General features: G+C 39.9%; 1 protein-coding gene across 1 annotated transcript in view; it reads right to left on the bottom strand.

Annotated features, from left to right (window-relative positions):
- The window catches only part of Fbxl7 (F-box and leucine rich repeat protein 7), a 379632-nt gene that overhangs the window by 258377 nt on the left and 93626 nt on the right, over positions 1-27629 (bottom strand). The window contains exon 2 of the mRNA XM_060380410.1: positions 3623-3712. Within this exon, the coding sequence (XP_060236393.1) occupies positions 3623-3712 (90 nt within the window). The remainder of the gene's footprint in view (positions 1-3622; positions 3713-27629) is intronic.

Below are 27629 nucleotides of genomic sequence, written 5' to 3'. Positions count from 1 at the left end.
GTTTTCTATACTTGGACCTAAAACCCTAATAGTGTCAGGGAATTGGGAACTTAAAGTATCACAAGAAATATAACGGGCTGTAAAAAAAAAAAGAAAAGCCTATATCAGTTGTCAGGGAGGACTCTGTTGTCAGCACACGTCTTAGATACAGTGTTTGCAGGAGAACATCCCTTGGGGGACTTAAAAGTTATAATGCATTCTGCAATATTTGCACTTGGGAGGTGAAGGTGGGGAGACTACATGTCTGAGGTTAGCCTAATCTACACCCAAAACTTCTACATCAAAGTTTAAAAGCAGGCTTTTTCTTGTGGATTTACCAAATTTCATGAAACACATCCTATGACGAGCCATATTGAAGCAGGCACGGCACACTGGCTGGGAGCGTAAGACCACCCCCAGGCCACTTCTGTCTTACGGGCCAGGCCATAGCCCCAGAGTGGGTCTTAATACTTCCTGCTCCCCTTCCAAAGCTTAGAGGCAGCAATTTCAAGAAGCTATTTAGTGTGACCTGAGAGCCGCTCCCTCTACAGCCTTCGCCACTGTCCAGTACAAAAGCAAGGCCATCTTGATGATTGTCCTTATGTCTACTTACAGCTTAAACCACCACTAGGACCCTCCATCCAATTAAAAGCAGGAAGAATGTCCTTCTCTTCACTGTACACCATGTCCTCAATTTATATCACCACACACTGTACAGCAGAATTGATGTTTCCTAATGAGGGACCAAGCCTGTACCATTAGCCACGTATTAGTGGTCAGACTCTAGTTGACACAAAAATATGCACACAACAAAACCAGGCACCAATATATTACCTTCCCTTTCTTCCCATCCCACCTATGACAGCCCAGAACTACTGTATGGTGTCTGCAAGCCCTCTGCTATAGATCTCAAGAACTCAGGAAACTATTTGTTTACTAAGCAATCCAGACCTTTAAACTGAGAGTCAGCCTGTGCTCCCAGAAAGCAATGCTGATGAAGTCAGAGGTGAAAAAAAAAGCAGGTGAGTCAACAGTCTGAAGATAATCACTACAAAAAGCCAGCTCCACTTTTCCACAGTTTTCTTAACATTTAAAGTTAAACAGTGGGGATGGAGAGATGGTTCAACAATGAAAACTACATTCTGCTCTACAGAGTTCAGTTCCCAGCACCCACATCTGGTAGCTCACAACTGCTGTAACATCAGCTCCTGAGAATCCAATATCTCTTTGGCTTCCATAGGCAATTTCACATGTATATGATTGAGAATACACACACACACACACACACACACACACACACACACACACACAAACTTTTTAAAATTTAAGATTAAGCATAATTCTTGAAAATGGTAGATAAATAATCAGAAGCTTAAGTTTTAAAGGAGCATCGGTCCTCTGTCATCTCTGTAGGAAGCTGACACTGGCCTTCTGTTAATCTACCAAAGCATTGCCAATAAGGGTCACCTGACATTTTCCAGTAGGAAGCAACTCACAACATCAGGTAAGTCCATGTGTGGAGGTCAGGGAATGTGCCACCATAATCATTCATCCCGAGAAGCAGCCTGAGGGCCTGTCATCAGTGTAAGGAAAAATCAGCCCTGGCTACTCACCAGCCTAACACAGAAGCAGCTGTGCCTCGGGCGGCCCTCAGACACGCTTCCGTGAAGCAAATGCCCATGCTGCAGTTAGAGCTTAATATTTTAAAATTTCATTAATCAGAAACACATAGAAAAATGGATATTAATTCTTTACTCCCTTCCTCCCCCTCTTTCAGGCAGCAAAGTTTAACACATTCTTGCTTCAGCTCTCCAGCTAAATGACATCTTCCACAAGGGTGAGGCTTTTCCTCCTAAGATCTGTAAATGAACTCCACACTAATTTAGCCCATTGGTAAAAATTCTTTTTCATAAGAATATCAAATTTTCTTAGTCCCCCTTGGCATTATTTGCATAATGTCAGAAAATACAATTATGACAAAATGTATAAAACCTTATTTGGGGAGTCAATAACTCTTCCAGTGGGGGGTGGGGGAGTAGGCTTGAGGTCCCTAAGCTTTCATTATTTTATTTTTCAACATAAATAGCAACACTTTTAAATGCATAAAATCCTAGAATGCTTTCCCAATTTTTTTTTTCAACAAAGCACTAGTATTTTCTATGTTTAAAAGGAAAATGAAGAATAGTAAGAGAATACAAACACAGGCAAACACACATTATTTAAGGCTATTTTCATAGACACATGGATGTGGCAAGAGTAACTGCCACATAGTCGTGTGAAAAACTGAGAATCCCATCAAAGGGATTCTCAGCAGAACAGAACTACTCTGAATAAATGGAAGTCTTTTTCATTCTGTTTTGTCAGAATGGAGGTCCCAAAAGTAAGTGGCTATAACCAAACAGTGAAGATTGTTCATTGCCTCCACTGAATTTCAAGAATGATCAAATGCCCCCATTTAACTTAGCAAGCGGAAAATTAAAATTGGATTGCTACCTGGCCCTTTGCTGTGCTAAGTAGAACACACTAATCCATCAGCCTTAGAAGCTGCTGATACACAAGAAACAGCACAAGGGTCTGTACACAAATAAACAGAATCCAGCCACCCAAGCCACCTATATACTGGCCTGGGGATAATGAGCCCTGAGAAGGTCATTCTGTGCTCCCTGCCACCAGACAAGAGAAACCAGTGGAGTGAAAATGCTGTCACCAATAAGTAGGTCCCGATAACGATAAACAGAACCTAAGATCTGAGGAAGCAAGCATCAGCCTGTGAGCATGGCTCTTGCTGTTATGAGCGGCAGAAACTAAGCCTCAAAAATAAAACCTGGAGGTAAGCTTCTTTAGCATCTTGTATGTATGAGCAAACGTGGCTGCATAAAGTATGCAAACAAGCTGGCCCTATTTTAAAAAAGCCTTCTAGCATAAATGGCATAAACATTACCTTTGTTGGATAATTAATTTAGAGGGAACTCTTACTCAGAAAGGAAGTAATCCATTGTGTTTCACATTAATTGGGCCAACTTTCTACTAAATACCTCAGAAATAATTTCTCAGTCAATCAAGTACTGCTTCAAAGCTTCTTGGGAAGCAACTGAATTCCAACATGTGCTTCCACCAAAGCAACTGCAGAGTCCTTCATGAACCATGAGTACTCAAATGATCATGTTTAATAATTTATTTAGGTAATGAAATGAAGTTTTTCTTTGCATATCTCAAACATCAGTGATTAAGTCCGACATATATCAGGATTGTGACCCTCCTGTCAGCACCATTCTGAATTTAAGAACTTTGCACATTCTTGTAGGAACTCTCAACTTGTATCAAAAGCTCTTATATCATACCATTTTGTCATATTAAAACATTGGTTTGTGATATCATAGTGGCTTCTCTTGAGTCAGCCTATCACATATTCACAAATTATTGGCATCTGTCTTCACACTAAGACACTCAAATCCCACCAAATCAACCTCAATGGCAGTACCAACAACACAGCCAAGGTGAACCTTGGAGGTCACTGCCTTCTGCTGTTTAGTAATCTGATAGACTCTCATGCAATAAACTAGAAGAAAATCTCCCATGTTCACTTTGTCTCTCAGCCCACTCTGTGAAAAGAAGATGAAATAGGAAGACAAGCATAGCCTACCTTCGCTGGTGGCCACATTCCTCTGGGCTTTGGTTGGTGTGTGATCTGTGCTCGAGCTCACGTCGGATGAGACGCTTGAGCTGCCTTTGCCTAGAGCAAAACAAGAAACACAAAAAGTAGGCTCTGAGTTTTGTCATTTTACAACACCTTTTCACCCAGTCCCATAGTAAGCATCTCATTTCCAAGTAAGTGGCTAAATTCATTAAAGGTGTTTGACTTACGCATTAAATATCTTTGGGGAAACACCTGACACACATCACAGCAGAACTAAAACCCTCCTAAAACACAGCCTGATGATAAACTCGAACGGGATAATAACACATGTCTAACATGCTCAAACAGTCTGGTCTCAGCATAACTATAACTAAGTAAGTATGTGTGAGGAGCATATCCAGTGTGCTAACCCCACCACACAAGTTGCACTGCATAGCACTGGAAATAAAGAAATCTCAGGATGAAGAATTACCAGAGGAGTGAGCCCTTGCTGGCTCTACATGGCTATATCACATTAAGAACACAATTTCATGGTTTAATATGTCTCTCTGGGAAATAACAAACAAACAAAGAAACTGCACAGCCAATACAGTAGTCCTCAATCCACGAAGAGTTTTCTATTCAAGAGAATACATGTAAATGCTTAGCATAATTTTTGGTTGTAGGAAGCAGGATGGAGGTACTCCTGGCCCCTGGAGGACGGTGGCCAGGGTTACTGCCAAATGTCTTAGAACAGACAGGAAAGCCCTCTACAAGAAAGAATTTCATACCTTAAATTCCAAGAACACTTCAGTTGAGATAGCCTTGTCTACCTGATTTTTCATAAGTCCAGGGATGTTTTCACACCTCTCCCGTTTTACATAACCACAAATATTAATAAACATTTTCCAGAAGAAAGACTTTAAATACAAACCACAGTTGCCCACAGATGGGAAGGCCGGAGACTACTATGGGAGATTTCAAAATGTTTCATGTTACCCATGTCTTTATATCGCCTTCCCCCTGAAGTTGAAATATGCCTGTATCTGTAGCACTTTAAATTTAACTAGCACAATAGAGCAAAGAGGAGTTTGCCATTGTGACTAACATCGTATTGCTTAATAGTTCTTTAATTATGCAAAAGAAAGACTATTTTGTGTAGACCTAATGGAGTGAGATAAGTGTTTTGAGAGGTTCTAGTGGACAGAGGACCTCTGCTGTGCTTGAATCTCAAGCAGCCAATGTTAAGGTTACAGTTAAGTTTATCATATCCTGCAATGAAACAAAGTTGGCCAACATCATCTGAGAAGAGAAAAGAACTCCAGGTACTCAAGAGAGCGTGACTCAGGCTAATATTTTGTTTGGCTGCAGCTTTGTACCACCCTGTGCAAAGGACTCAATTAATTCATACTCAGAATTCTGATCCATCTACAAAATGATAGTTGCACCTTACATGTGTTATATTTTCTTATGCCATAGTGGTTTCTGTAGCAATAGAAAACGCACAAATTATATTAAAGACACAAGTGCTTCATTCCATATATTATGACCAAAAGCTTACAGTAAACATAGAAGCACTGTTTTCTGATAGTCTTCTCAATGGTATCCAAAATGAACTAGATATTTACTTTCTAACAAATTGCTGAAATCCGAAGACCAAGGACACAGCATTAAGAAATGAAGCACTTGGGAGATAATTAGACCATGAGAGTGTAATCCTTATTAGTAAGGTCTGTTCCCTTGTCAAAGAGCTCTCTGCCCTCCTCTGCCTCATGAAGGTACACAGAACAGCAGTATATGAACCAGGAAGCAAGTGGGGTCTTAGCAAGCACGAACTGTGTACCCAATCGTAAACTATCAGCTTTCAAGGTCTAAGGAATAGATTTCCATTGGATATAAACCATGAAGTGTTGGTTATTTTGTCACATTAGTCTCTATGGACTAAGCCAAGTTTGGTTGAGTAAACTGATAATCTAAATTCAGAGTAGAATGGCACAAAGTCTTATATGTAAAGAGCTTCAGGATTCTGTCTACGGTGTTGAAAGTCACAGAAAAGTCCAAGTTCGTGGGTAACATATCCTGAGCAGGCAAGACAAGTTCTCTAAAACAAGTCTGCTATTTACAGTGCCATTTCATAGATGTCTCCCTCTGCATTAAATGAGATGTTATATTAACTTTGTGTTTGTCTGGGTCTAACCAAACTTTCGGACTGGAGCCTTTTATTGGAGAGAGACCAACATAGTGAGTCACTCCCTAACTTAGAAGTATGTGAACTTGGCCCCTGACCTCAGCGTACATCTCCTTTGCTTTGTAATCTTGAATAATCACTCCTCTTACCTCTCCTCTATACTGGAAGTTCAGCGTCTGTATCAGTTGACAGGGGTGCTTAAACTAAGAGATTTATTTTGGCTCAAACTGTCAATGACTGAGTTCATTACTTCAAAGCCAAGGAACATAAACACCCCCTTTAACAGGCCAAAAATATTATTGTGCATCACCTAATTAATATCTAGCCTTAAATTATTTTAATTATATTATTGCTTGGTGATATGGAAATGGAAAACTTGAAATAAATTCCATACCTCCTACCTCTGATTCAACAAGGGAAGCAAAACAAAATAACAAATTAAAGACAAAAATACTAAACACATAACATTCAAGTGTAGCAACTTAGATTTAACATGATAGGTGATGGTGTTTTGTTTTTGTTTTTGTTTTTTGCTGAGATTAACTTGCATTTCAAATCTTAATGACTAGATCAAGATACCCAGAGAATTTATCACTTTAAAGGACCATTCCTTTCTGTCCGCAGCATTCACTTTTAAATTGTCATTACATTGAAAATCCAAAGATAATGCATGCCTGAGGAAATTCTCAGTCACAACTGGAGGCAGGTATGACCATCCTTGTGCTGGTGAGTGAGGAGAAGAGATAAAGATGAGGCTACAATATTACTAATGGTTCTATATGGAGCTGGCAGTGCGCTCCCTGGTTGTGTGGTACATCCTCATACTTCAGATGTTTCACTTTATTAAATATTCACATTCAGTATACTCAATATGCTCTCAGTTGTGCTCCTGTATCTCTTTATTACTCCTGAAAGAAAGATTAGACGTCTCCATTTACTAATTATCTCCACCAATACTAGCATGACATCACAGTTATGATGGACAGCCATTAAATACTGAGGGTATATGTCTACTTTATGCACAAAAAAGGAAAGGTTGCTTTCCCATCAAGAACCATGTTTTGTCCCATAGAGGGCAAGACTGCCTCCATTAATGACGTATGTCTTTCAATAGGCAAACATTTTAAAAACACCTTAACATTTAACGCACTAAGAAATCCAAGATAACCAGAGCCCAAGTCTAGCTGGTTCTCACTGTTTGAGGTAGTTATATTTTATAATGTCACCACAAACACAAAGCACTGCTCTGAAGGATCATGTGAACCTATGCTCACAGCATTTTCATCCACAGATCAAAGCAAAACATTGTTTTATATGTGTTTCTCTTCAAAGTCACCATGTTGGGTGTGATTTTGGTTCGTTTACATTAAACTCAAGGCCAACAGCACTGTAAATGGAGTCTGGATGAGGATAATCTATATGGGACAACAGAGCCTGCTCTTTGGAACCCTAGAAAGCTTCTTAGACCTATACCTGGGACATTGTCAATGGCGATATTACCAAAAGACAGTAGTGATAAATAATGTACCAATAAACAGATCATAAAGGAACACTAGTGATGGCAGAGATATGCCTCAGTGGTAAATCACTTATCGAACAGGTACAAAGCCCTGAGTTTGATCCCAGTGCTGAAAAAAAAAATCAAAATAACAAGAATAGAATAGTAACACAAAAAAGAGTAGCATGAGCTAAAATGGCAGAGCACCCCCTCCCTAAACTTCTCCTATGAACATACGCATCAGAAGACAGTTTCCGTGTCTGTGTGTAAGGCTGTGGATAGTCATATATGACATAACTATTCGTATTGATTTGAATAGTTACAAGTAGATAAATTTGAGAGTACAATATGAGGGTTGACTACATATTGTCACATCTTAAATGTGGTTATGCAGCTTGTGGCTGGAATTCATGATGACTAGAATGAATGGCAAGAAGGATCCAGAGTGAATAAGCCTAACTTTGAACCTGTATTTGCCACTTCTTAGTCTTGGGAAAACAATTACACCCGATCCATCTTATGAAAATCAATTCCTGCATATTATAGTTAGTGTGGTCATTAAACAAAATGACTCAGATACATTTCTAGGGATGGTATAAGCAGCTCAGAAATACCCAATTTCTAGTATAATTGGGTTCATATTATAGATATTGTCATGGTGTTCTCATTTGCCTTGCATGTGGCATTGAAACCAGTTGCCAGTGAGTTCAGGAAGAGAAAGATGGGGATGGCAGGGTAGTTGAGAATGGAATAAAGAATTAAGTATTAAATGATATCAAAGATGTAAGATTCATTCCACTGAAGTTGATAGATGTTATCTATAGCTACATTAATAAATGTTCAGATAATTATAATCCTCACCATAAATAAATCAGTTGGTAGATCAATTATTCTGACTATTTCAGACACAGTATCAACTCGGAATGTTTGCACAACTACATGCCTGCCTTCACAATCAAGAATTCCTTAGGATTTCTCCAATGTTTGAAAATAAAGATAATAACCATTAAATGGGATCTCATTCATGAAGGATTTAAATTTCTTTCCTTTAACACCCCCCCAACACACATACACACACACATACACACACACATACACACACACACACAGAGAGAGAGACAGACAGACAGACAAACAGACACTAAACCTACTGGAGAGCACAAAAGGCTGCAATGCTAGTTTTTTTTTTTTGTTGTTTTTTTTTTAATTTTAATTTAATTTTTTTTTTATCAGTTACATTTTATTAACTCTGTATCCCAGCCGTGTCCCGATCCCTCATTCCCTCCCAGTCCGTCCCTCCCTCCCTCATCTCCACCGTGCCCCTTTCCAAGTCCACTGATAGGGGGGACCTCCTCCCCATTCATCTGATCCTGTTTTATCAGGTATCTTCAGGACTGGCTGCAAAGCCCTCCTCTGTGGCCTAACAGGACTGCTCCTCCCTTCAGGGGGTGGGGAGACCAAAGAGCCAGTCATTGAATTCCTGTTAGAAATAGTCCCTGTTCCCCTCACTTTGGGAAACCAATTGGTTACTGAGCTACCACAGGCTACATCTGAGTGGAGGTTCTAGGTTATATCCATACATGGTCCTTGGTTGAATGTCAGTCTCAGAAAAGACCCTGTGCCCAGATATATTTGGTCCTTGTGGAGCTCCTATCCTTTCCCCATCAGACTAACTCCCCTTCTTTCTTATGATTCCCTGTACTTTGCCAAAGGTTTGGTCATGAGTCTTTGCTTTGAAAACACTGCTAGTTAGAGTCTTTCAGATGCACTCAGTAGACTCCTGTCATACGTTCAATGCACATCCCATCTGTCTTTCTAAACGAGGATTGATCATCTTACCCCATGTCCGCTCAATTGATTATCTTTTTTAGGTGTATAGATTTCATTATGTTTATCATATCTTATAGGTCTATATAAGTGAGTATATCCCATGTTTGTCTTTCTCCTTCTGGGATATTTCACTCAGAATGATCTTGCTATGCTAGTTTTTAACCCATGACCCTGCAGTGCCTTGTTAAAATCAGAAAGTCCCAAAACAAAAATGACATGAATGTAGGATAAGGACCTCTTGGGAGATGACTGACAGAGAGAGGATGAAAGAGGTGGAAGGAAAATAAGAGACACTGAGGAGGGGGTGCTGAGGGTGAACCGAACACGCTATATTTGTGGATGAAATAATCAAAGAATAAATTTTTATCAATTATACAATTAATAAAAAATTATAACATGCAAAATAGAAACTGAATTTCTTTTCTGTTTTCATTCCTGGTGCCCAAGTTGGTTTTTCAAGAAATTGAAACAATATGGTCAGAATTTCAACTTGTGAATTGTAATAGTGCAAGCAAATAACTGAGTCTCTTTAAATAGAGATTAATTCCATAAGTTCTGTGACTCTAGAGAACCTTGACTAATACACCAAGAGAGTCTTTTTTCCATTTCTCAGAATTAGATCAGAGGAGCACTGAGTCATATTTGTGTATTGAGTTCACTATCACATCACACACTGCTTTACTTAAGTTTCTAATCTTATTTGATCCACAGTTTACATGTCTGAATGCGGAGAATAACAATATGAATAACTCCAAAGAACTGTTTGCCTTAATCCCTCGCCCAAATTCATATTAGCTTTTGAAAGAAACTGAAAGCAAATTGTAAACCTCTATTAGCTCTTTCAGGCCAAGACAGAGCAGGTGAACTGGTGACTCGCTAAGGATTGGAGACCTTTGGGGAGAGAGGAGAGGGACAGTATCCCAAGCACTCTTGATGTACTTTTGTGTGAAGGAGAAACATCAGCTGGTGCTTCTATCCTGCATTTCACACTGTAAAAGTCAGAAGCAGTGGATGATATGAAAAAGTGTCATTTGAGTGCTGTCCTTACCGTGGACTGGGCAAGAACAGGGATGTAATGAATCAAATGTAAAGAAATGATGCCATGGAGCATTGTGTGCCTCAAGGGTTGACTTGGAAGGCCAGTTCTTTTGGCCACAGTGGATCCAGAGCAGACAAAGGGCAAATGTCACATATCTGTGCTGACTACTGGGGTCCCCACACACCTACTGCAAAGACCTGCACTTAGAGACTACAGCTCAACAGCCAGGATGCTCAGGGCTTCCCTTCTCTCCCCTGGTGGAGAGCTTTTCTGCAGAGTCTCTAGCTTCAGTGACTTTATGTGGACAGTGTGTGGGAAGTGATTCTCATGTCAATACTACATACACAGGGTCAGCAGATGAAATGTCAACTCTTGGCTTAAACACCCATGGCACTAAAGAGAAAGAGATGATCATATTTTTAGTCACATGAGCTTAGTGGTGACAAAACAAAAACAATTAAACAGGATAATTTTAGGAAATGAGGAAGCATGCTGTGTTTTAGTACTGTTCCTTCCTTCCTTGATGGAGGAAGGTTTGCTTCAGTTAAAAAAAAAAAGGAGCGGGGGTCTGGAGAGATGGCTCAGTGGTTAAGAGCACTGTCTGTTCTTCCAGAGTTCCTGAGTTCAAGTCCCAGCAACCACATGGTGACTCACCATCACCTATAATGAGATCCAGTGTCCTCTTCTGGCATGCAGGCCTACATGCAGATAGAGCACTCATACATAAATAAATAAAATCTTTTACAAAAAATTAAAACAAAACAAACAAACAAAACAAAAGGCAATCTTTCCTTCCTCATTCCCAGATGCTATGGTTACTAATAAGGAAAATGGGGAAAGCTCATGATTTCTGCATCACATCCTAAAATGCACAGAAGGCTGTAGCATGGCCAAAGCTAGCATAAGCCACTCAAGAAAGTGGGGAGCTGGAATCAGAACCCTGGCATCAGGATCATAACCTGGTCAATAACTAGCTGTGTGGCTGCGAGGGTAGTCTTGTTTTCCTAAGAGTTCAGTTTCTCAGTTGAATAATTGGTTATTAGTACACACGGAAACATTTCACAAAAGTATGAGAAAAGGTAAGGTAAGTTGCTAATTATGGTGCATGTAAAAAATCGCCAGCTGGTACTCATCCTTCCTCTTATTCTTAGTCAATAATTTAGCAGGTACATACTAAATAGATTATATTCAGAGGACTATAGTCAACATTAGAAAAATGAAGCTGTAGAGCACATTGCAATAAATCACAGGTCCTCAAATATGACTGAATATGAGTAGAAGTATGACTATTTAAAATAAGCTTTTTAACAGATTCTGAGAAGCCACTTTTTTTTTTTTAATTTGTACTGGGTTGTGTTGCTCTTTCCCAAGGGGTGAGAAAGGATGTGAGGTTCTCTCTCAGGTTGTCCAAGGGCAAAGGAATGATCCATATTCAAACACTGTCAGACTCACAAATTGCATTTTCTTGTTTTGTTTCCAACACTAATCCTAGCTCTTTGCATAACTGGTTTGTGTAAAACAATGATAATCAAGACACATTGATTGAAAACCATGGTGTCTTTTCCATTTGATTCCCAACTCCAGATGAGCAGGCTCCACATCTGTTTCTTTGATATCTGTATCTCTGTGCTGCTTGGTCTGCATTGTGGCCACTCAATACATGTGTTAAATGGTTTGCATAAGTGGCTAGCTGCCTGGATGAAGTGGATATTTATCCTATTATGTTATCCTTGGTCCCATGACATTTCCTAAGAAGCAACATACAAACCCATGCTCACTCAACAAAGTCTATAGAGCCATTGTGCATAGAGCTTGTAAAACATAACTTCCAAAACACGTACAGATTCCCAGTGGGAACATACACTATAGTAGTCTGCATCAGTTTCCTGGAGCCATCATAATAAATTACTTCTAGCTGGATGACTTGGAAATACATACATATACATATATATATATTTTTTTCTTTCACAGTTATGAAAGCTACAAGTTTGAAAGTAAGGTGTTGACAAGACTATGTCCCCATAATGGCTCCATGGGGAATCTGATGCAGGCTTCTTTCTTAGCTGTAGCAGGTTGCCAACAATCCTTGAAGCTCCTTGGTTGGTGGTAGCTTAATTCTCTTCTCTGTGTGGGTCATCACTTAACTCCTTCCCTCTGTGGTCTCTGTCTCTTATAAGAACACCTGTCATATGGACAAGAAGCTACACTACACCCATAGCCTTCATTACAACTAACTGCATCTGCAACAACCTCATTTTCAAATAAAGGCCCTTTTGGAATGTTCTGGAAAGGACATGAACTGGAGAAGAGAAAGAACACTGTTTATGCTGGTGTGAATGAAAGCATCATGAAACAGAAAATTCCATCCTGATCTGCTTTATGGATACATGCTTGAGTCTTACTGTGTGACAGTATTATTTTGGAAAGAAATCAAGATGAACCAGTAAGATCTAGAGTGTCATAGAATTCAAGGAATTTGAGATACCCTGCTTGAGAAAAGGCAGTACTTAGCACACAGAGTAGAGGGTTTCATGGTGACAAGGTAGACATTTTTCCTCTAATGGCATCAGGACAGAGGGCACTCCCCTGAGCCACACACCACCTACTGGCCTTCAGGCCATTCAGTGAGATTTAACACAGATGCCAGCTGACATAAAGACAGATGCTGCTGCTGCTGTTGCTACCACTGACAGATGGTGCTTCACAGCTGGTGTTCTGACAGAGTAATGAGAGGATCAGAAACACAGACAGGCTAGAGCTTCACAGACGAACACGGAATTTCCACTGTAATGTAAGTCACTGCAGTCATTCTTATGCTAATAGCATCACTACAAATTTATACCACCAATTAACTTCTTCACACACACTCAGGTTCTGAGGAGGTACTGTGCTCATGGACCAAAAATGAATCTCTGCACAAGGGAACAGTACACTCTTCCTGAGAGTCACCTCCATTACAATGTGACCTGAAAGCACCTTCAAAGCCTTGTGCTCCTTCTTAGCACTGAACCTATGTGTGAATACACCCATGAAGGCCCCATCAGATTCAGTTGATCACTTTATCCCTTCAATATCCTGTGGCACATACAATTCCATGAATCATGATAGCTATAAGGTTTTCTTCTGCAGGGTTTTGAGGGTAGGGAAATGGCAGAGAAAACCCACCATAGTGTTTTTATCTGTGAGACAGGACAGGGTTAACCTCTGAGTCTGCAGCTGTTTGTGGGCTGATCCCAGGCTACAGTCAGACAGTCACAGACAGTTGGAAATTACTGCTGCTTGCTGAGTCCAGATTTCTTACAAAGCACCTTCCCATGCATTTTCCTTAATTATCATTGAAAATTCTGTACATAGTCCTCAGTCAGCTTGTTTTCCTCCTCTCCCACATAACAGCCATCGAGAGTGAAAAGAGAAGGAGGAATAGAGTCTTCATATTTATGTCACATGCAAGACAGCCAGTCATGTGTCATTTCCAACCATTCATGGGCTATTAGTAAACACATAAAAAACAAACAAAAACAAAACATAGGCAATAGCCTATTGTCAAAATTCTATGTATGGAATCTTAAAAAATATCAGCCTTGATTTGTTAAGAAGCTTACAGCAGATGTAGCTTCCTACTACAGAGAAGATTTGGGAACCGAATGCAGAGATGGGAATCCCCAGGTCAAAGCCACACTTTCTCATCGACCAGCAGAAGGCCTGAGTCGGCTGCCCAGTGCTCTGACTTACATCCCTCACCCCTAAAGCAGGGAGGGTGAAGCTGAAGAAAACAGCTTTGAGATTCTTCTCAGTCTCCTCTTCCTCTTTAGAAGCCCCCTCTTAAAACTGTATCCACCCTCTAACAAAGCATCAGGAGACAAGCTCCAGAAACACCTAAAAGGTGAGGGAACGTGCTTCTCATAATAACAATGGTGTACACAAGCATGCTCTCTCTCTCTGTCTCTCTCTGTCTCTCTCTCACACACACATCCCTACAAAAAGTATACATTTACACACATGTAACTATACAGGTAATAATACATACATACTGTGTTAGCTGCTATTCTCATTGACTTGACAAACTGCATGACAGAAACACTGATGGAAGAAGAGTTAAATCTGGTACCTGGTTTCAAAGAGTTTGGTCTATATTGCTTTACCAACAAGCCCTTGGGCAGAGATTCATGGTAGAAGAAACATGTAGAGAAAGATGCTGTTTATCTTATAGCACTGACAGGAAAGTAGGAGGAAGAAAGGGGCTATAGACTGGCCTAACCTTCAAAGCCATAACCTATACCTTCTGCAGCTAGTTTCCATCTCCTATCAGCTTCCATAACATCTCTAAATAGTACCACCAGCCAAGGACCAAGCTAAAGAGGGAAATTTCACACCCACATTGTAACATAAATATATATATTTAATTTGCAAAAGCATTTGTAAAATATTCCAATGTTTTGTCTTTGGGCCTCTGATTTTTTGAACTTGCTAATCTAGTAGGATAATTTTAGTCTCGAAATGAGGGGCTCCTTTTTTTTTTAACCTCTTAAGATCATTTTTATTCATCTCTCATCCCTTCTTCTTTCCTTGGAGTAGAAGATTTTCTCTTTAGGTAGATAGAGGAAAGTTGTAATCCCATTCCATGGGAGTAGAGATACCACTGAGAACCAGCAGGTGAATGACATCCTCAAAGGATTAGAGCCCTTCCACTACTGAAGCCTGAGGAGAGAAAGGGCAACAGCAGTACATTGGAAGAATGGCTGCCCCACTCTGCCATTTAGCACCATGGATGGTCTCACCTCCAGTGTCAACAGGTAATGTAGCTGTACATGATTTCGACAGGCCTGTCTTCAATGTGCTGGCATTAGAGATATGGCCTAATGAGAGACAACCAAGAGAGTAGTTGTAAAAAGCTGAGGTTTTCCCTCCTGTCTTTCTTTAGTACCAGCTCATTTGCCCTATCACTTCTTGCTATGTCAGAGGACATCACAGAGGCCTTTACCAGACATCAACAAGGTTATTTTGCTAGACAACCCAGAGTCATAAACTAAATAAACTTTTTTTAGATGAGTTATTCAGTCTTGGATTGATAGCAACAGAAAATGAAGCAAGAGAAAAAGAAGGGGTATCATATTTACTTTTTTTTTCAGGATGACAAAATGCCCTGTACCCTTCCAAAGCAAGGGTGTGTTACAGTTTGAGGCGGCTGATCACAGTGTTTGACAGTCAGGAAGCAGAAAGCAATGACTGCTTGTGTTCAGCTTACTTTCTCCCTTTGATACACAATAGGAACCAGCCCATAAATCCAGAGGTCCCTCACAGAAGGAGAGTAGGTCTTTCTGCCCCAATTAACCTTATTATGCCAATCCACCAGATATGTGTCTATATACCTCCCAGTGATCTCCACAAGCTGTCAATCAAGATTAACCATTGAAATGGCCCAATTTCTAATGAGTATACATGTGGCAAAACAGGAAGACAGAATAAAATTGGGTAGAGGTTTCACTGACACATTATCAATTGAAACTGCTGCTACTAGACTTCTCAGTGGGGTGAAGCAATGAAAGCCAGAAGAGCCTGCCTGATGCACAAGCTGGTAGATGTTGGAGGAAAATTTATATTAGGATAAACAAAACTGTAGCTTGAATTGAGGGGGAAAATTTATAACATAAATATGTCTTCACACAATTTTAACTTCAGATGCTGATACTACAAAAGACAGAGTAAATAGAAAGTGATAGTGGGAATAAGGATGAATTTTAATGTGTTAAATAAGCACAACCAAGAAAAAAGCAAACGTAGTATGCCTAGCTAAATGATAAATCCAGTATGACTTCTAGACCCTGACAAATAGTCTAATTTTCTCTGTGCAAGGAATAGATGACTAGCTAGGTCATTCTTCTCCTAAAAACTTCAATTCAACTTCCATTTATAATCTATGTTGTATTTTTCAAAGCTTTACGCATTAAAAAATATCACTCTCCCTAAATTTTGCATTTATAGCCCTTTTATCATATAAATTGTGGTCACAACCTAAGTGAGGGTTTTCGGGGGCCACTGAAGGGAAAGGACTCTCTTCTGTAAAAGGGATACATCAAGCGAAATAAATCTTGCCCAAAACTGGAATTGTTCTTGAACATAGCACTTGAAACTAATCTCTTTTCTCTTGAAAATATAATGGTTTCCCTTTTGGCAAGAACAGATCAAATACCCCAGGGACAGCTGTTGTTTCCTTTCTCTGATGTACTGGCTCTTGATTAATAATCGTAGAATTCCCCAGCATTCCTGCCTCATACTCTTCTAGCACAAAGGCAACACTTCATCCATAAAGGTGTCAGGATCTAGTAGACTACCCTCAAAAGTGAAGGATAAGAAGGAACCAGGGACTGAAGCTCCAAATACACATGTTAAAGTGTCCCACCATTCTAGGCCTTCCTCTTCACCTCCTTGTCAAATGTATTATTCTCAGACTAAAAGCAAACTGTATTTGATGAATAATCTGGGGAGCCCAGGTAGAAATTTTAGAGTATATTTATGCTATACATATGGTCATAAAGACTTGATTGGAATGTAATGTATAAGTCCTTGACTCATTTAAATATAATATAAGAATTTCAGGCATCTGAGATGGCATTTTTTCTCAATATGATAGTACCTAGGGAGATGTTTTCAAATACATAGTTTGAAGCACAGAGAATAATTTTAATGCCCTAAGGATTCATATACCTTACAAATATGAGAGGAAAACAAATATAAAAAGGAATATTTGGGTGTGTTCTCCTGCCCTTCTCACTTCTAACATGTACTCTACTCCAAATACAGGACAGCCATTCTTGTGACGCCTGGAACCAACATGTGTGGATTATGGGTTTTCTCCGTACTAATCAGAAAGTGAAGCCATCAATTCTGCAGCAGATTCTGGGTACCCCTTGTTTCAACAAGGTGAAGGCTCATTTCTTCTGGATAGGGAGGTAGGGGTCTGGTTGCATGAGGAATCAAATATGTAATTGTATGATTGAAACAATGGTTACAGAATATGGTTGATTTCTCATGGAATTGTACTCCACCTATTTTTCTGAGAAACCACTTACAATCTAGAGACCTCATAGTCTGCCCCTTGGGCTTGATTAATTTGCTAGGATGACTCAGAGAACCCAAGGGAAGACTTCATTATGCAAAATGGCACATTTAAAAGTATATTAGAAATAATACAGTTGAAGAGATACAAGGTAAAAGTTATTGGACAATGGATTTAGCGCCACATTCCAGAATCTTCCATGTATTCACTTAGTGATTAACTCTCCAAATTCTTGTCTTTTTCACATTTTATGACTGAGTCATTTCATAGGTATAAATGTCTCTACTCGTGGCCTTTAAAGACTGGTTTAAGTTTATGACCCTTTCCTTTCTGTGTGTTGATGAAGGTATGGAGCTGAAACATCCATCATTCCATTAATGGTTCCTGAGGCAACTGGACTTTTCCCTATTGCAATTCTGGGGTTTTCAAAATCAGTCATCTCAACAGCATGGAAAAAAAAGCATGCTTATGATTCTGAATATTGGCAGGTTTTAGAAGGTAAATATATCAGGAAACTGGACAAAAGCCAAATACTTATTCAAAGTACCAAACCCTTCATCCTATGTTTTTAAGATGTCATAAATCCAGTGCCCATATCATGCCTCAAGCTGTGTTTGAAACCCCTAAAAGTTTCTTGCTGGATTTTGGATTAAGCTTAAAACTCTATTTGGACCCATAAGCACCTATGGCCTTCCTCCAGGCCTCACTTGGATGATCCCAAAAGTGGCCTCCTATTATCCTGATAGTACAAGGTACTTACAAGGTATAGATAAACATTTGTTGACTGAACCAACTAAACACAGACTGTCTTATACCATTTGAATATCAATTGTCTCCTACAGGTTCATGTATTAGGGTTGTTTGATGTCTGTTGATGGACATCTAGGAAGTACTGGATTCTAAAGGCAATGAGCTAATTCATAACACTCACCTGGTGAATTCATAGTATGAGGACATTACAGTCAAGCAGTAGAAAGCAGTGCATATAGTTGGCAGAGGGGTTTGGGTTCTGAATAATTACTTGTCTACTGAAAAGAAGACATACATCCATACTCTGTATCACTCAAAAGTGAATTCTAGCATGAACATTTTAAACCCCATTTTTAAAAATGGTTTTCGTGTTGTTATTTTCAAAGCAAATAGCAGCCTGGTTCTGGTATGACCATCCATTATAATTTAGCCTTCTGCCTGCTGTAGACATAAGAGCCCTTATTCTTACAGACAAAGAGACTTGATTTTAATCTCTACTCTGTAACTAATCAAACAATCTCATAGTTCTGTGCCACCATGTTTTTCTCTTGCCACATGAGAGAATTAGCTCTAAGATTTCCCTCCAACTCTGACAACAAGTAACCACTACCCAGCAAGTTTGGGAATCTCTTAGCTTCCTCAAATCCTAGCAGCAACCTTCATAAGGAAGCTAAAATGTCAACTGTGTAACCTACTCTCAGCATTTTTAAATTAAATTTTTATTTTTTTATATATTAATTACAGTTTTTTTATTTTGTATCCCAGCTGTAGCCCCTTCCCTCGACCCTCCCAATCCCATCCTCCCTCCCTCATCACCTCCCATGCCCCTCTCAAAGTCCACTCACTGATAAAGGAGGTCCTTCTCCCTTGCCATCTGATCCTAGCTTATCAGGTCTCATCAGGACTGGCTCCATTGTCCTCCTCTGTGGCCTGGCAAGGCTGCTCTCCCCTCAGGGGGAGGTGATCAAAGAGCAGGCCAATCAGTTCATGTCAGAGACAGTCCCTGTTTCCCTTACTAGGGCACACACATGGATACTGAGCTGCCATGGGCTACATCTGAGCAGGGGTACTAGGTTAAATCCATAAATGGTCCTTGGTTGGAGTATCAGTCTCAGAAAAGACCCCTGGACCCCAATTTTTTTTCATTTTGTTGCTCTCCTCGCGGCACTGCTGTCCTCTCCAGGTCTTATTATCTTCCCCTTCCTTCCTAAGATTTGCAGCACTCTGACAAAAGTTTGGTTGAGTCTCAGCGTCTGCTTTGATACCCTGCTGGGTACAGTCTTTCAGAGGCCCTCTGTGGTAGGCTCCTGTCCTGTTTCCTGTTTTCTCTTTCTTCTAATGTCTATCCCATTTGTCTTTCTGAGTGAGGATTGATCATCTTACCCAGGGTCCTCCTTCTTGCTTCTTCAGGTGTATAGATTTTAGCATGCTTATCCTATATTATATGTCCAATATCCACTTATAAGTGAGTATATACCATGTGTGTGTTTCTGCTTCTTAACCTCAGCTTTTAAATAAATGCAAAGGTTTCTGATCCCAGGGCTTCCACTTTAGAGTTTTACCATTGTCTCTGTGGAAGAGTAAAGGGATAGCTTTGTCCTCCAGCTGCATGACTAAGGGAGATACTTAACTCTCTGACTCAGTGTTAATATGTATCAAATGCACTCAAAGAGTTTTCCTTTAATTGCCTCAGTGCATAACTTCAAGGGCAGGGCTACAGCCAATGCTGAGTAAAAGCTACCTAGTACTACCATTCCAGAACTTGAATTGTGTTTATCGATTGATTGACTGACTGACTGATTGATTGTGTGTGTGCACACACATGCACGTGTGCACACACATGCTCATGGTCGTCAGAGGTTGATGATGGTGTTTTGCTTGACCTCTCCATACCAGATGCTCTGAGACAGGGTCTCTCACTGAACCTGGAACATGATGACAGTGAAGCTAGCTGGCCAGCAAGTCCTGACGATTTTGTTTCAGCCTCCCACCTGTGCTGGGATTACAGGTGTCTGGCAGCACACTCAGTTTTCCACTTGGGTTCTGGAAATCTCCTAGTAGCTCCTTCATACTTCAAAAGCAAATGCTTTCCCATTACTGCGCTATCTCCCCACCCCTAAGACCACCAAGTACTATAGAAATGTATGACTACAAAATTAACATTTCGGGAAGTTTTTTTGTTTTTTTTTAACTCAAGGTATTCTAGTATTAAGATTTGTAATCTTAATTAATTAATCAGGGTTGATGAATTTAGATAAGTTTTCTATGTTCTTCAACCTCGTGTGTCAGCCAGTCTATTCTACTTGACATTCCCCCAAATTCACCATATACAGAACTACCTCACACCCATGACAGAACTCCTGCTTTGCTACAGTAGTAGTGTTTATAGGTTCTAATAAATAAAACTCCATCTTCTCACTTTAACTCTCTCAGAATAAAACCACTTGGAGACACTTCCTCACTTGAAGTGTTAGTGCCACCTGCAGTCATTTGCCACCTCTTATAGAACACACACACACACACCTACAGCTGATCTTTCCAGAATGCTTGGGGAGACACCAATGTGTTCTTACGTGCAATTTCAAACTAACCTGCATTCCTTTCTTCTTACATGCCCTGGGATTGCAGGCCCTATAGCTGGTAACAACACTACAGCACAGAGCCCTTGGAAACAGATAATTGTTGAAGATTATCATGCTCTAAATACTTGGAGATAAAAACAAGAAAGAATAGTAATCCTCATTTTCCCCCACAAGCATATTTTTATATTAGAAAGCCTGGCCAAATTTCCACACCACTGTGCACACATGTCAGAGAATCATAAGCAAGTAACTCATGCTAGTAACATAAGTGGGCAAAAAGTATGAGGAAAAAAACAATAGAGGAGGTTTCCCCTTTCTCCACAAACTCTCTAGCATATGTTGTCACTCAAATTTTTTAACTTAGCCATTCTGATGGGTATAAGGTAAGTTCTCAGGGTCATTTTGATTTGCATCTCTCTGATGACTAAGGACCTTGAGCAGTTCTTTAAGTGTTTCTCTGCCATTCTACATTCCTCTACAGGGAATTCTCTGTTTAGCTTCGTACCCCAATTTTTAATTGGATTGCTTAATTTATTGCTTTTTAACTTCTTTAGTTATTTATGTATGCTGGATATCAGCCCTCTGTCAGATATAGGGTTGATGAATATCCTTTCCCAGTCTGTAGGCTATCGTTTTGTTCTGACGACAGTGTCCTTTGCTTTACAGAAGCTTTTCAGCTTCATGAGGTCCCATTTATTGATTGTTTCTCTTAGATCCTGTGCTGATGGTGTTCTTTTCAGGAAGTTGTCTCCTATGCCAATGAGTTTAAGGCTCTCCCCCACTTTTTCTTCTAACTGATATAGTGTATCTGGTTTTATGTTGAGGTCTTTGATCCACTTGGACTTTAGTTTTGTGCAGGGTAATTAACATGGATCTATTTTCATTTTTCTGCATATAGACATCCAGTTAGACCAGCACCATTTGTTGAAGATGCTGTCTTTTTTCCCTTGTATGGTTTTGGCTTCTTTGTCAAAAAATCAATTATTCATAGGTGTGTGGGTTTATTTCTGGGTCTTCTGTTCAGTTCCATTGCTGGTAGGAATGTAAACTTGTACAACCACTTTGGAAATCAATCTGGTGCTTTCTCAGACAATTAGGAATAGTGCTTCCTTAAGATCCAGCTATACCACTCCTAGGCATATATCCAAAAGATGCTCAAGTACACAATAAGGAAATTTGTTCAACCATGTTTGTAGCAGCTTTATTCGTAATAGCCAGAATCTGGAAACAACCCAGATGTCCATCAACAGAGGAATGGAAACAGAAATTGTGGTACTTTTACACAATGGAATATTACTCAGCAAGTTGAAAACAAGGAAATCATGAATTTTGAAGGCAAATGGTGGGATCTATTAAAGATCATCCTGAGTGAGGTATCCCAGAAGCAGAAAGACACACATGGGATATACTACCTTATAAGTGGGTACTAGACCTATAAGATAGGATAAACATACCAAAATCTGTATACCTAAAGAAGATAAACAAGAAAGAGGACCCAGGGTAAGATGATCAATCCTTACTTAGAAAGACAAATGGGATGGACATTGGAAGTAGGAGAAAAAAAGTAACAGGATAGGTGCCTACCACAGAGGGCCTCTGAAAGACTCTACCTAGCAGTGTATCAAAGCAGATGCTAACCAAACCTTTGGGAGAAAACAGGGAATCATATGAATGAAGGGGGAGATAGTACAACCTGGAGAGGAGAGGAACTCCACAAGGACCAAATATATCTGGGCACAGGGGCCCTTTATGAGACTGTTTCTCCAACCAAGAACCATGTATGGATATAACGTAGAACCCCTGCTCAAATGTAGCCCATGGCAGCTCAGTATCCAAGTGGATTCCCTAGTAAGGGGAACAGGGACTGTCTCTGACATGAACTCAGTGGCTGGCTCTTTGACCTCTCCCCTTCCCCGAGGGAGGAGCAGCCTTGCTAGGCCACAGAGGAGGACCTTGCAGCCAGTCCTGAAGATACCTGATAAGCTAGGATCAGATGGAAAGGGAGGAGGATCTCCCCTATCAGCGGACTTGGAAAGGGGCAGGGAGGAGATGAGAGAAGGAGGGTAGGATTGCGAGGGAATGAGGGAAGGGGGCTATGGCTGGGATACAAAGTAAATAACCTGTGACTAACATAAAAAAATAAAATTATTAAAAAAAAAGAAACAGCACTTCTATTGTGATCAACAATATTTAGCGCATGTAACAGACCCATCCTGACACCTCTGTCAACAGTAACTAAGATGCCATGTCACCACCCCCAGTTATTATGGCAAAGGTTCTGAGAGCAGAACTTAGGAGACATTTCTGGAGAGCTATCTGTGACTCCATTTTGGACGCAGATCCTCTGCAGCCCCTGCATGATCAGATCCCTAGGAATCACATTCACCTCTATTCTCCAATCCACATCTCAGAGACTCACAGTGTTGTTCACTTCCCTGCCCAATATAAGCTGGAAAATGCATTTCCTGTGTCAGGAGTTCACCCTGTCTGGTGGGCAGTGAAGGAGTGCCCCTGTCACTCCTGCAAGATACAACTCCTCCACTACCAAGTAAGGAATAGAAATGCCAGTTCAAAGCGGATGAAGTTTATTGGCCTGGACCGCCAAGGACCGGGACAGATACACTTTTAACCTTCTTAGTTGTTTATTTTCCAAATACCTTACCAAATTCCTGACCTCTCTGACCCACCATATGTCCTCCCTCTACACGCTCTGAAAATCCAGGATATCAAATCTTCTGTTTGCCTTCTCAGATTCATTTGAAAGAAAAAAATATTTTACTTTCATTGTAGGGTTTCAAAGCAAAGGCAAATGCTTCACAAACTTTCATAATTAGTATCACTCATGTTACCTCACAGTGTATGGGCAAATAAATATTTAATGCCCAGTGTCTACAGAATGTATTCCTAGCATTAGAGAGAATAATTTGCCTAAAGAAAGAAATTGATAAAATTAATCTTTAATATTATGTGGAGCCATATGAAATTGCCATTTATTTGTGTGTGGATAAAATGGCTCAGGATCAGTACTGCTACAAAGCACAATCTATTACAAACATTTCTTTTGTGGCAAAACTGTGGTTATTGGCTAGTATGAAAATAATGAAAATTCATTAGGTAGACCCATAAACTCTTCTCAATATATAGTGTCAGAATGAGTCGCTAATCAATATATGTAGAGAAATAATATGCATTTGACATTGAGAGAAAATTCACAGTCTTCCAGGAAAAGGGATGAAAAACAGCTGTCAGAGTAATTAAGCAAATAAACACTAACAATGATGATGAAGCCTACATGTTTTTATGTTTATCTCTTACATTATTTCACTTCTTACAAAACCCATGGGAAATTTTGCAAATTTCTAACTTATATCTTTGCTTCCAAATACAACTGAGAAGCCCACTGAGCAGGGGAAAACTAAGGTCTGCTTATTTCTAAAGAAAAAGTGTGTAGAAGGAAAACCCAAGAAGCAAAGGAAACACGGAAGAGGAAGGTAAGTCAATATTTGCCAGCAGTGTGCCCTGCAAACCCCTAGCCTTCTGAGACTGCCCCTTCATTTTAAAGGCTCTAAAATGTCAAAGGTTTACAAAGGAATGATTCTCTACAATGAGAATGTGCTTGCTTCTTCCCCTTTAAATAATGGTTAACAGGGCAAGAAGGGTATATAATTGCTTGATCACACTTTTGTGTTTGAATATGACCATCTTATCCTGGAATAGATCCTCCCTCTACTCGGTTTTTCATTTCCAAACACAAACAAATTTTATCTCTAAACTAAAATCCAAGGTCAGCAGAGTATCGCCTGTGAATGTCTCTAAATAACAAAAGGAGCCTCTCACTAATAACCCTTCTCTCCACGTTTCTATGCTTAGCGAATTCCCAAGAGTAAATTTTTCTCTTGTAATTTTTACAGAAAAAAGAAAAGTTCATGGAGCAGATGCAGAGGTAAATACCCTCCTCCTTCTGTTGACAAAGGTCTTGTATTCATTTTCTACCAAACACAAAAGAGTGATGTGACACCCCTTCAAGCTTTTCTGGATACCCACATTTTAAAGGGCATGCCTAAACTCAAGTGGCTAAGACGTGGATTTTAAGCATTTCACACATAGAAGGAAAGCTGATGGTGAGAGGCAGTGTATTTGACTCTAAATATGCATATCCTCCTCTAATCTTCCTAACAATCTGTGGGTGAAGCCTTATTACCTCAGTGTTCAAGGTAAGATAATGTTGAAGGAATCAAAGTTTTCTTCCTCTGTGGCCACTGGATAATTGCAGCCCACAGCAGAGCCCAGCTTATTTAGCTGTTTCCCCTTTAAGAAGTGCCATCATAAATTAAACAGATGACTGTCCAGTTCGAGGTTATATAGAGTATCAAATTGGAAACGAAAATGAGCAGAAAGAAGACATTGATTTCAACTCTAGAATTTTCTAAATAATTTAAATAATACGAGCACTAGTGTATTTAGAACACAATCTGCATTGCTATTTGGTGAGCACATATGAAGATCAAAGATTTCCATGTATCTCTATATACCTTTGGTATAGAAGTCTTTAGTGATGGCACGCCTATCACTCTAAATGGATAGCCTTACAGACCCAACCCTACCCCTCACAAGGGTCAAAAAAAAAAAGTTGCCACATAATACCTGGTACTCATATCCCTATGAACTAAAAGAGAAATACTAGCTAGTCTTTGCGGAATCAAACTTTTGACTATCCCTAAGCCCTTCACTCCTCCCCTCAGCCTCTCCCATTGTCCTTGCCTATAATAAGAAAATCAATTTTTTTTTATCTGACAAGGTGAAATTTCTAAATTGCTACTCTTCAGCCTGTCTCCTGTAAATGTCCCTCTCTTCATGGAAAGCTGCCACAATCTGGCATTAGCCACAGGTTAAAGTGATGCTGCAATTATTCATATCCAGGGAGAATCTAAGCTTCAAGGGAAGCATAGCTGAGTTCATAAAACACTAATGGAATAAGAGAGAATCTAAGACCTGTTATGAACAGGACAAAAAAAAATCAAGATTCTTAATATAGAATCCTCATTTCTTCAAAATTAGAATGAAAAGAGACAATAAGATAACATAATGTTAATTCACTAGAAGTATTTCCCCAGGCACAAACATATGTCTCTAATTTAACCACTGAATATTGACCTGGTTTCTGATAATATGATCAAGTGTGGAGATCCAGAAACTGAACAGTAGCATTACTTTTTCCCTCACACAAATGCAGTTAGGACAGGACTATTCTGGAAACGGCAATCACCTCTTTGAATCCTGTGAGTACAGGTTATGTGCTCCTCACAGCTCTAGCTAGCTCAGATGTGACAGGCAGCTGCAGTGTTCTAGAAATGAGACAATGCTAGTGCACAGCACTACAAGAGGTCTGGCAAGGCAATTAAAAACACATAACACTCACTATACAATGCAGATGAGTAAAGGGAAGGAGACAGGAGAGGCTCACCGAACCTCAAGTTAAGTCTTACAGATAGTAGCAAGGACCTCTTGGGTTATATCCAGAGAGCTGTACAGAAATTTTTGAGGGTTTTCATGTCTGATTGCAGAAGACTAAGACTAAAAGGCAGAGGAAGTAAAGCCGGAAGCAGTAAGACTGTAAAAAACATGCCCAAACCACTTGTAAGCCACAGTAGCTTTCATCCCATCATTCCCGTCTTGCGAGGGATAGGGTTGGGTCTGTAAGGCTATCCACTTAGAATGATAGGTGTGCCATTCTGAAGACTGCTATCCCAAAGGTATATGAGAGATACACAGAAATCTTTGGTCTTCATAAGTGCTCACCAAATAGCACCACACATTGTGTTCTGAATACCCTAGGGCTTGTATTATTTAAGTTACTTAGCTAGAAAATGCTAGAGCTGAAATCATCTTCAACACCAGTCTTCATATTGCAGGTTATTTCAAGGTCAATGATAGGTTAAAAAAAATGTAAAAGTTCACTCTTCCAGGAACATACACAATATAGACAAGGGACAGGAGTGAAGTAGAACTCTCCAACATGTTCTAAAACACCACGGATCACATTTAAGTCAAGAATCCATAGCAAGACTCCTTAGCTGCCGAGAAGATGGAGAGGCCACTGAAAAGTTTGCATCCACAGTGTCCATGGTTGCTGTCACTGTCTGCCTCTCGTTTGCACATCATCACCTGAGAACAACACTTCAAACTGACTGGTTAAGCCCACAGCTGGGCTGAAAACACAACAGAGCACAAAAGCAACGGCCTTTTAGGCCACGTGCAGCCCGCCTCTCCTCACTGAGCGTCATCTCTCTCTCTGTCCCCTCAAAGCTCGGTATCCTATTTAAAGAGTTGGAAAATAAATAATTCCATTTACCCATACTGTTTGTTTCACTTGTTTGTTTGTTGCAGTGTGGAGACTGAGCCTAGGGGCTCATGTATGTTAAGCAGACCATCACTTCTAAATGTAATCATGGTGTATGCTCCACTGTGCACACTAATGTCTCTAATGTCCAAGGATGCTCTGAGCAAAGCTGTGGACTCTCTTTGTCTTTGTCTTTTTACCCTCTTTTTCACTGAATATATTTACAGGTAATTCTGTTCATTATTATAATAAAATACCCTTAAATTTTCTTAGAAAGGGCTGTTATGATTCATCCTAACTCAAAGAAGAGGGAAATTAGGTGGAGGGGATGAATGGATTATATATACATATCTTAAAGAAAATTACACCACATAGACTAAAAATGCACCCCCGCCAAGAACTGCAAGCTAGCCATGTACCCCATAAGAACCACAGAGTAACAGAGACTCCAGGGCCAGGCAAGAGAAACCCTCTTCCTAAGCTTAGTCAGGGTAGTCCAAGTAAACCCCCCAAACAATATAAATTATTTATGAAATCCTGGGTTTCCTCTCAGTAGTTGAAGAAGACACCATATTCTTAGGGAATAGGCTCAGATGAAGCTAAAAATGATCTGAAAGTGCCCTTCCTGCACTCTAGCTTCCATGGTTCCAGAAAACACTATGAAATCTGCCAAGTGAGGGAAGCAATTAAACAGCTCTGCCCAGCTGTTTAATGACCAAAACAAGGGCCAACAATACAAGATACCCATAA

This window comes from Meriones unguiculatus, chromosome 3 (assembly GCF_030254825.1).
Source record: "Meriones unguiculatus strain TT.TT164.6M chromosome 3, Bangor_MerUng_6.1, whole genome shotgun sequence".
NCBI lineage: Eukaryota > Metazoa > Chordata > Mammalia > Rodentia > Muridae > Meriones > Meriones unguiculatus.
Note: the sequence above shows the minus strand (reverse complement) of the source record. Positions and strands in the feature narration are given on the sequence as shown.